Genomic DNA, 11,286 nt, shown 5'->3' on the forward strand with positions numbered 1-11,286 from the left:
CTTATGATAAATGACGGATAATATTATATATATAGGCAATTGTTAAAATACAAACTATTAAAATAAAAACTAAAACACAAAATGAGAAATTATAGGTGAACGACATCACCACCCGATATATGTTATCACCCACCAAGAGCCCACTCTTGTCCCCACTCAATCCACCTCGAGTCCACTAGAGCCTCGTCAAGACTCCTCACAGGTCCTGGACATGCTCTAGACAGCCTTAACAGCCAAAACTTGGCCCCACTATGGTCCACTAGGCCTCAATCCTACTTTACTAGGCCCCTCTTAGATCTCGTCTAGGCCTATCTCGGGGTTCATCCTCAGTCTCAAAATTTTTATTATTCTACTTAATCGCATTGGTTCGTATTTAGTTGGTATTTTAGTAGTTTGTATTTTAGTAGGATCCTATATACATATATGAAATAGCGATTTGTGATGTACACGTACAAACTAGTGATTTACGTAGTTGAAATTAGTGATTAAAATTTGGTCCGAGATTGATTTTTATTTTGTCGGCTCATTTGATTTGTATTAGAGTTATCCTCTTTGTATACCCGTGAAGTAAATGAGTCATTAATTGTTTGTTAGTTTGGTATTATCATTTATTATTGTTAGATCTCTTATATTAAAGAGGACAAAATGTTAGATTTAAATCCAATATAACATAATATTCTACATTCTAATTTGAAGATGCTACTAAATATTTGAGTTCATGAGAGCATCTTCAACCATGGAAAATCCTTAGCTAAAATGTGAGTTGACATATCAAAAATAAAAAATATAGTTAACCAGTCGAAAAATTCAAACTCAACCATATCTATCTGTTATCTATAATTTTGGCCAACCTTCTATGAATGATTATATTTGTCGAACCTCTACAAGCCTACAAGAAATTTGTATGGAAGATTGCATATCATTTATTAACATATTGAACTGATATATTCCATTTTAACAATCTAAAATATTAATAACATATTATATTTAAATTATAACCAATCAATATAATTAATACCATTGAAGCACAATATCTTACAGGTTCAGCAAATTTTGCACAATGTCTTACAAGTCTAGTTTAACCGACGATTATAGTCAACCCCATTGGAGATACTCAAGCGATATACTGAAACTAATCATTTGCATAGTCCAAATTCCATAATTTTGGTGAATTTTGATTGGCTCTCAATCTTTATAATGGTGGACCCCCTGCAAATTCACCGATCACACCAATAAAAATCCACCAAATACACTAGACAAACCCTTAAAAGAATTATTTTTGTACAAATAAAGAGGAGTAATTAAATTTGCAGTACTAGAATGAAGGGAGAAATACGTGAGTAATGATCTCTCTCATTCAATAGCTATGAAACCGTATCTCCCCAACCAACCCAAATTTCAGTCAATAAAACCAAAAAAACTGAGCAGAATAGTCATGGCAATGACGACTCATGCATATTTTCAAATTTATTAAAAACACCATATTTAGTAAATTAAATATTAAATTCACCCATGCCAGCTAATCATGACCAGCTCATTCACTGAACCACATTCTCATCCTCACATCATTTTGTCTATATAAGCCTTTAAGTTGAGTAGATTTCAATGCACTATTTAGTGAAGCAAGGCTCTGAACTGGAGATATCATTTCATATCTCTGGTTAAATAAATATGGGGTTTTATTGTAGATTTTCATGCAGATTGTTAGTGAGTTTAGTGTGTTTTTGGTTGTTTGTTACAAGTTATAGTGGCATTGAAGCAGCTGAGGAGATCAAGGTGGAGAGAACAGCCGATGATCAACTCAATGGTTTCGTTCTCGATAACTTGCAGGAGATTCGGATGAAACTTGTCGCGAATGGCATCGGCTTGACGCCGCAAATGGGGTAATTATGTTCTTCACACTCTGCTGATTTTCGTGTTTTAAGAATGTTTTGTTGGTCCGTGCTGATTTTCGTGTTTTAAGAATGTTTTGTTGGTCCGTCTAACGTCCTGTTCCAGAGTTTTTTTTTACGGCGGAAGAGTAGGAATGATTTTTTTTGTGGTATTGTTAATTTTTTTATGTGTTTTTGGAAGTGAAGAAAAAGTAACAATGATAAAAATATGTGGAGACTGAATTACATGAAGATTTTGTGATAATTTCTTTTCCGATCATACCAAAGGTATTAGACAGCATATAGAAGGAACCAACCCCTCTCTCCGTGCACGGGGATTTTAATGGCGGCTGAACCAGAAATTGAAATGACAGAAAGAAATCAGCCAAGGTTTTATAAAGAAATCGGCTAATTTTAAGGGAAAAAAACATGATTGAAATAAAATATTTATTCATTTTTCTAGATTGAGACATAACTTCGGTCCAGATTAGCCTCCCCCAGTTCGGCCCTGCAAAAACGTATTACAGAGCCTTCCACAATCTTTATGCTTGTGTGATTAATAAGTTTTTTAATAGTTTATGAAATCACACTACATATCTTTTCTCATATCAGTTGAAAACAAGTTTATCTACATTTGCATGAGAATTTATGCCCATGGACCATTACTGAAAAGAACAGAAGGAGATTTTTTTCAAGCGTGTCGATGTCGATTTCTTGTGATAAATAATATAAAGGAAACAAATATACAAGTCCAAATCATGGGTCATTTTATATTCATTATTAGATCCACTAGACACAAAACACACACACACAAATCACTGTAATTTTACTGCAATCTTAAGCTGTCCTGTCGGTGGTTTTTAACCCTACCATTGTAGACGATGAGTGATAAGTACTTGACAACAGAACAATATTTTGTACTGCAGATTTGGTTTTATTTTCTCAGCATTAATAATTTACAAGTTTTTATGTTTTCGATTAATGATCAGATGGAATAGCTGGAACCACTTTCAGTGCAACATTAATGAGCAGATGATCCGAGAAACAGGTTTCTTTTTAGCTCTGAAGCTTAAACTCTTGGTCGTGTCCTTATCTAGCTACTTCCTCTCAGTGCGGATTCAGGATTCTGAAATTGCCGGGGCTGAAATTAATAATGGCTAATGTTTCGATGCTAACAGGGACTTGAAATAAAATTTTCACTCATTTCTAACTAAAAATCAGGATTTGAATTGAAAGTTACATATTATAATTTCACATTCTGACAGGGCTTTTAGCCTAGGTTAGCCCCCCTTGTTTCCGCCCCTGCTTCCTTTGTTCCTGAAAATTTGTCGTTTCAACTTCTGGCATTATGTTAAGTAGGAGAGAAAACATAGTTAGATTTCATTTTTTATGTTCTATGATTCTTATAGCGATTAATTAATGTGTATTTCTGATTTTATAATGATAGCTGATGCAATGGTATCAACCGGACTTGCTGCAGCAGGGTACAAGTATGTGAATCTGGGTAAGGATGAGACAACAAAAATTTGGAATTACATATTATCATAACATGTGACAATCTATCTTTCTGTTGATTATATATACATATATTTAATTTTAAGCTTTGTTGTATGTCAGATGATTGCTGGGCCGAGCTCAATAGAGATTCCCAGGTACTTGACTTTTAGCATTTTCTTGATTATGATTATTAGTTATTATTACAATGCTAATTATTTCGGTACTTAATTTAGTTGCTAATCTGTTTTTGACAGGGTAATATGGTGCCTAAACGGTCAACATTTCCTTCTGGAATCAAAGCACTTGCAGATTATGTTCATAGCAAAGGCCTAAAACTGGGAATTTACTCTGACGCTGGGTAAAATCTCGATAGAGTTTATGTGACAAAATTTGTTTTTCTTTGTGGACAATATATACTTAAATGCACAAGCAAAGAATTAATGCATGAAGAGCAGATGTTAAACGATACAAACTTATTTAACGATGTTTACTTACTAAGTCGTTCTGGTATGTATTTCTTGCAGAGTCCGAACATGCAGTAATCTTATGCCAGGATCATTAGGACATGAAGAACAGGATGCCAAGACTTTTGCTTCTTGGGTAATTTAGTTTATTTCTGTATGCATTAAAATTAAGAAACCATAAACTTATATATATGTAATAATATGATGATCAGACGAGGCAACTCTATAGTTGTATGGGGCTAGAGATTAAAATATATCGTTTTAACAGGGAATTGATTACTTGAAGTATGATAATTGCTTCAACAACAATGTAACAGCTCGACAAAGGTGGCCTTGATCTCTTATTAGTGACAAATTTCTTCCTAGCATTGAAAATTGAACAAAACTAATATACTTTTGATTCTTAATTTAACATGATTGAAATGTATAGGTATCCGATTATGTCCAAAGCCTTGCAAAACTGTGGACGACCCATTTTCTTTTCCCTATGTGAATGGTGAGTTAGAATTCTTTCGATTCTTATGTGTGATTCATATTCTATTATCTGTGTTACAACTGAAAGTTTTATCTGTGTTAATCTCTTTGTTCATGTTTTAAAAATTAAAGAATCAGAAGAATCCTGATGATGGTTGGTTTCAGGGGACAAGAAGATGTAGCTACTTGGGCACCTGGTATTGCAAATAGTTGGAGAACAACGGGAGATATAGTTGATAACTGGAATAGGTAAGGGAGAAAAAATCAAATAAATTCTTGATGAATCTTCTCTAATTACATTCTAAATAATGGAGTTTAATGGTAAAATCTAATTTTTTATTTTCGATAGTATGAGTTCTTTAGCTGATCAAAACAACCAATGGGCATCATATGCTGGTCCTGGCGGATGGAATGGTAAATTCAACATATATCTTCATGTACTGTAAATCGTTCTTTGTTTAGGGAATTACTTGCAACATTCCAAGAGATAAGCCATAAGATTCTAATTTGGAGTTACCTGCAATTTGCCCTGCAGATCCTGACATGTTAGAGGTCGGAAATGGTGGAATGTCAGTAGAGGAATATCGATCACATTTTAGCATATGGGCAATAGCTAAGGTATGTAAGTGTTGGGACCAACTGACCATGTGTTGTATTCAGAGAAAACTTTTCTTTATCCAAAGAGGGGAGAGGGCAATTATCGAACCTCAGTTCATATTAACTGAATACGTCTTTACCACTAGGCCATCATCCATTCCAATGATAACAGAACTATATATAATCATACACTTAATTAAGACATATTTATCAATAACTTAAAAAAAGACATTTATCAAGTTTATATACGTTCTTTCAAAGAATTTCTATTAGCAATTGCTCGTGTTTGTAATAAAATGCAAAGGTTTCCGCATGAATACTGAAAATGTACATGTATGTACAGGCACCTCTGCTAATTGGTTGCGACATTCGTGCAATGAACAATGCAACCCATGCAATACTTAGCAACAAAGAGGTTATTGCAGTTAATCAGGGTAATCAAGCTGAAAACATGCAATGCTCTCATGCTCCTTTTTGTCGATATTCTCAGGAAGTAACAACTAATATTTTTTCCGTACTGGTTCATGCTCAATACAGACAAACTTGGGATTCAAGGGAAAAAGATTAAATCAAATGCAAATTTGGAGGTACCATTATTTTTACATGTTCAATCCTTCCTGTTTTTGAATCATTTTAAGAAATTTTGGCTAGTCGTCGGTTGCAGAACTGAAATTACCTTGGCTTTTAGTATTAGGGTTTATCCCATCTTTCTTTGCGTTTATCATTTCTATATTGTATCTGTTCGACTTACTAGTACATCAATTGACACATTTTTATCCTTCAGATCCTTCAATTGAAAAAGTTTGACATGATAGTTTATCTGATATTAAAAAAAAACACAGATCTGGGCTGGCAAATTATCTAAAAACAGAATTGCGGTGGTACTCTGGAACAGAGGAGCTTCAACAGCTTGGATAACTGCTTACTGGCCTGAACTAGGCCTTGCTCCATATACCGAAGTTAATGCACGTGACTTATGGCGGGTAAGATTTGAGAAATTTCAGTCTAATACACTTAATAACTCAGTCCATAGTAACTGATGTCCGCAACAGTCCTGTCGCATATAAATTTTAATAATTTACACTTAATTGCCTAATACTTTTGCTTGATCGCTTCTGTCTTACAGCACCAGACCTACAAAGTGAAGGGTAAAATATACCGGAAGGTGAAACCTCATGATTGTAAGATGTATGTACTTTCGCCAGTATGAGGATCGGAAGTTTTCTAAGGAGTGCATTGAAGATGTGATCTACTGGCGAAAAAAGCATCAAAAAGAAAGTTTTGAACTATAAAATTGGCTGAATTGTAACTGATTGCTTGAACTAAACTGTTTATTCAAGTTGTAAGTTATGTCTTCAATGGAAAGAACTTAATATCTGCATCTACAGTCTTTTTCACATAGCCTACATATTTAAAACACAATCCTGCGATTTGTCAGAAACAAACTTATAAATTTGACAGCTGCTTAAAAATTATTCGCTGAAAGTTTTAGACCATAGTAATAGCTTTAGTCACCACAATCGTATTCCCGATCTCTGTTCCAGCAACATTTAGTACTAGAACGGGTTCGAGTGCCTGATAAGTGATTATATCTCATTCGAATATCAGACCGCAATAATCATGAAGGACATAGCGAATTCACACGAAGAGAATACTGATCTAAACCCGAAAAGCCCGCAGAATAGCAAAATTTTATTCAATCCAAATTAAATTTAGTTCTCAAAACCCGCGAAATTTGTTTAGAACATTCGGAAAAGCCAATTACAAATCCCACCCAATAAATATTATTTAAAAATAAAATAAATATCCCACCCGGTAAGTAAAAATTAGTTTAAAAGATATACTCGAATACATGTATGGTCTGCTGCATGATGTGCATAATTACTTGATAAAAGATCTTAATCCCAAAACTAACGTGTTGATTTACTATAGAAATTGCCAATTATTAGCACCATAAATTAAAACCAATCGCATAACTAAATGCAACTCGAGATCATGCTTTAATATTATGATAAATTTATCTTCGGAAATTGCCATTTAAATAAATTGTGGTTCTATAAATCATCAAGCTGGCTTCTTGTTCTTGTACATAACAAGATGTCAATGCCGCAGAAGAAAACTCAGGGCCGAAAAAAGATCGAGATCAGGAAAATAATCGACGAATATAGCCGGCAGGTGACGTTCTCGAAACGTCGAACTGGTCTTTTCAATAAAGCAAGTGAGCTTTGTGTCTTAACCGGCGCTGAGACAGCTATCATCGTCGAGTCTCCCGGGAACCGTGTCTTTGCGTTCGGACATCCGAGTGTCGATGCCGTGGTTGACAAGTATCTTGCTGGAAGTTCATCAGTGTCGTCGCAGGATAACTTGTCGGTCAAGCAAGTTAATGTAAATTACTTAATCGCGCATAATAATTTTAATCTCAAGTATAGGGAGATCGCTAAGGAGATTGAAGAGGAGAAGAACAAGGATACTAATTTCCGGTGGCAAGAGTCTTTCGAAGATTTAGGGGTGGAGGAGCTTGAGAAGTATATAGATTCGATGGAAGAGCTGAAAGATAAACTAGCTACGAGAGCGAATGAGGTAGAGATGATTAGAAATTCTTCGAGCTTCGATGTGAATCAAAGCTTGAAAAATGAGGGTGTGGATGCTTTTTTGGTTATTAATCAGAATGCAGATTGTGGTGGTACTCAACATTATATGGGCGAAAAAGGCATGGAAAAGAAAGTTTGGAATCATAAAATGAGCTTGTATGGTAACAGATGCTTGAACTAAAGTACTGTTTATTCAAGTTTTAAGTTATGTCTTGATATGTCAATGGAGGGAACTTCAATATCTGCATCCACCAGTATACATATTTATTTAAAAGCAATAATAGTATACATATCTATTTGTACGACTAACAAATCAAACCGAAACAAATCGAGCTCTACTGTAGCATGATGAATAACGTCAATCATAAACTCAACACTATCATATCGTGTCCGTGCTAGAATTACATAATAATGTTTTGGCAATCACTCTCCAGAACTACTAACTGCTGACCATATATATTCTGCTGCAACTTTTATACCATAAGAGCATCTTCAACCCTCCCAAGACCTTAGCTAAAAGTCTAGATGTTCACAAATAATGTAACTCCAACCACAACAAGCTCTTGTATATAATTATAGCCATCCTCCTATGAATGGCTATATTTGTCGATCCGCTACAGATATGTAGCGAATTCCACGTCATCTCCCGCAATTTATTTTCCTCCTTCCTGCTGATTACATATTATTTATTACCATGTTAAACTGATAACATGCATACTATTTTTAAATTATAGTCAACCAATATAGCCAATATCATTGAAGCACAATGTCTTACAGGTTCAGCAAATTTTACATAATGTCTTACAGGTCCAATTTAGCCAACGATTATAGCCAACGCCATTGGAGATGCTCTAAGAGCAGCTCCAACGGTGTTGGCTAAAAGTGGTTGACTAAATTAGATCGGTAAGATATCATGTAAAATTTGGTTGGCTATATTTCAGAAATAGTATGTTATTATTCTTTCAAATTGTTATAAATAGAATGTATATTATCATATGGTAATAAATGATACAAAATCTTGCTACAGTTATTGCTACAGGTCTGTAGTGGTTGGCCAAATACAGCCAACATCAATTGGTTGGTTTTATTTTTAGAAAAGGGTTATGTGTGATTGGAGTGCAGCAAATTTCACACATTATCTATAATTTTTATTTATGGTATATCGTATTGGCTATATTGTTTGGCTATAATTTAAAAATATTATGTTATTAATATTTTGCATTGTTATAAATAGAATATATCACTTTAATATGGTAATAAGTGACATGTAATCTTCCTACAGATTTTCTTACAAACCTGTAGCGGATCGACAAATATAGTCATCCATAGGAGGTTGGTTATAATTACAGATAACAGGTGGAGATGGTTGGAGCGTAAATTTTTGAAGCCATTAGCTATAATTATTATTTTTGATATGACGACTAGGATTTTAGCTAAGGGGTCTTCATGGTTGGAGATGTTCTGAGGCCACGGCAATAATTTAAACCTCTCAGTTCTCTGCGACCTTTCATGAAGCGTCTTTTAACAACTTGATCAACCATCATGCCTTCTAATAATACCCGGCAACCAAGTAACTTGAAACATGCTGTATGAACGTTAAGTTTTCAAATGGAAGAAAAGTTTGCTCAAACTCCATCGAGCCCTTAAATTCAATCCACCAGGCTGTCCAGGAAACACAATAGCCTCCTCGATCGCTTGTTTACTAAGCAAAGCTACATTCAACAGTTTGAAATGATCTTAGAAGCCAAAACTACACTTGTAGCTTCAAGTTCACATCATTCTTCCATGCCACCTAATGTATCTTCTTCTCTCCCTTTTTGTGGCAAACACCATTCATCGCAGAAGGAACTTGGAAACTTAAAAACACTCATCACGTAGGTAGTGATATACTCCCTCCGTTTCAATTTACATATACACTTTCAAGAAAATTTTTTGTTTCAAATTATTTGTCCACTTCAACTTTCAATGCAAAATCATATTTCCAAAGTCAATTTTACTCAACATATCTCTTATTTATATTTCCGAGATCAATCTCACTCCACCACTTTTCTTAAACTATGTGGTTTTTTTTTTAAGTGGACATCTATTTGAAACGACGGAGGAAGTATTATTGAGTCAGTTCCTAAATTAAAACCTCAACGGGGTCTAGATAATTTCGATCCCTTCCAACTTTGGAGCCTTTTTACCCACATTCTCGCCAACTAGCTCCTTTACTAATCACCCTCTTCGATCCATCCATACCCATAGATTGACCTAAGAGCACGCCAGATAAGTTTGATCCCTTCCAACTTTGGAGCGCTTCACTCAATTTCTCAGAAATCACTCTCTTGCATCGATCGACAACCACAGGAAGACCTAAGTATTCATCGTGAATATCCTACCATAATAACACCATGTAGGAATTACCTAGAGAATTTATATATTTATTATGTATAATCACAAACCCCCCTACGTCTCAACCCATCCATGCAAACACAATCAGCACTTTCAACCGTTTCCATACTCTATTGTATCACCAATTCTTAAAGTGATAATCACTAATTTATACAATACAAATAACTAATTAGTAAAGTGAAAATCACTATAATAACATGAAATCCCGACTTCTCCAGCAACTTTGCTCACTGACGGGACTAAGTGGAGGGGGGGAGCTAGTGTGGTGGTTGGGATCGGGATGGATTGTCAGATGAAATTCTTTGGGGGGATGAAAGTAGGATTACTAAAAGAGATAAAGATGGTTTTATTTAATAGTGTAAAATAAGAGATTTTTAGTTTGTATTTAAAGATTAGTTTGTGTTTGATGACTAGCATGTACATCTATACTATAATATAATAAGGCAACATAGGTATAATTTGTAGTCGTACAAAATTTTGGTTTGGTCATTTTTTTTAACTACAAGTCTGTCACATGTAAACTTCTCTTACTCTCTCTTACAATATTAAGGAGTTTTATACCGTTTAAATTACAAACACTTGAGATTCTTACAATATTAAAGAGTTTTATATCGTTTAAATTGAGATGTAGTACAAGATAAAAACTCTACCATTATTCTTTTAAATATAATTTATATACTATATTATAATAAAACGATATTGATATAATCTGTAGCAGTCCAAAAAATATAATCATTTGGTAAATATAATATGGTTAAAATCCAATTCATCAATTCTAAAATACTAATAAGATGATGTTAAAATTTAAATTATAATTAATAAATTACGAATTCTATAAAGAATTTTATACCGTTTAAATTACAAACACTTGGGATGTAGTACAAGATAAAAACTTCACCATTATTTTATTAAATATAATTTATATACTATATTATAATAACTTAACATTGGTATAATTTGCAGTCGTCCAAAAGATATAATCAGATGGTAAATGCAATATGGTTAAAATCCAATTCATGAATTCTAAAATACTAATAAGATGATGTTAAAATTTAAATTATAATTAATAAATTACGATATTTATACCCGCCGTGCTTCGCACGGGTTAAAGGCTAGTATATATAATATTCTATTACTTCACTTTTTGATCACATACTAGTGTGGAGGATAATATTCTTCATTTATTCTTTTTTTAGTAGAAAATCAATTCAATAATGAAAAGCCATACTACTTCTACAAAAATAGCGTCGAACGAACATAAAACAGAAACAATCAATGATTAATTCATTCTTCATTGAATCACGAGATTTGTTGAAGATGAGATATTTACAAACACCCTTTTCGCCACATTCGGTTGGAGTTAATCATGTTTGAACTATCAACCATAATTGCAATTTC

General features: G+C 33.9%; 2 protein-coding genes across 2 annotated transcripts; both read left to right on the forward strand.

Annotated features, from left to right (window-relative positions):
* Positions 1 to 1,566: 1,566 nt before the first annotated feature.
* On the forward strand, positions 1,567 to 6,284 carry LOC108224678 (alpha-galactosidase). Its single transcript, XM_017399363.2, has 15 exons — positions 1,567 to 1,883; positions 2,861 to 2,919; positions 3,319 to 3,375; positions 3,489 to 3,523; positions 3,623 to 3,726; positions 3,893 to 3,968; positions 4,101 to 4,159; positions 4,263 to 4,328; positions 4,472 to 4,555; positions 4,656 to 4,720; positions 4,842 to 4,924; positions 5,247 to 5,337; positions 5,441 to 5,490; positions 5,746 to 5,886; positions 6,030 to 6,284. Exons 1-15 carry the CDS (start codon positions 1,672 to 1,674, stop codon positions 6,111 to 6,113), a joined length of 1,266 nt encoding a protein of 421 aa, XP_017254852.1. The 5' UTR covers positions 1,567 to 1,671; the 3' UTR covers positions 6,114 to 6,284.
* Positions 6,285 to 7,000: 716 nt separating this feature from the next.
* LOC108225626 (agamous-like MADS-box protein AGL62) lies at positions 7,001 to 7,675 on the forward strand. The gene has a single exon (XM_017400555.2). It carries the CDS (start codon positions 7,001 to 7,003, stop codon positions 7,673 to 7,675), a length of 675 nt encoding a protein of 224 aa, XP_017256044.2.
* The last annotated feature ends 3,611 nt before the right edge of the window (positions 7,676 to 11,286 follow it).

Source organism: Daucus carota, chromosome 6 (genome assembly GCF_001625215.2).
Source record: "Daucus carota subsp. sativus chromosome 6, DH1 v3.0, whole genome shotgun sequence".
Classification (NCBI taxonomy): Eukaryota; Viridiplantae; Streptophyta; class Magnoliopsida; order Apiales; family Apiaceae; genus Daucus; species Daucus carota.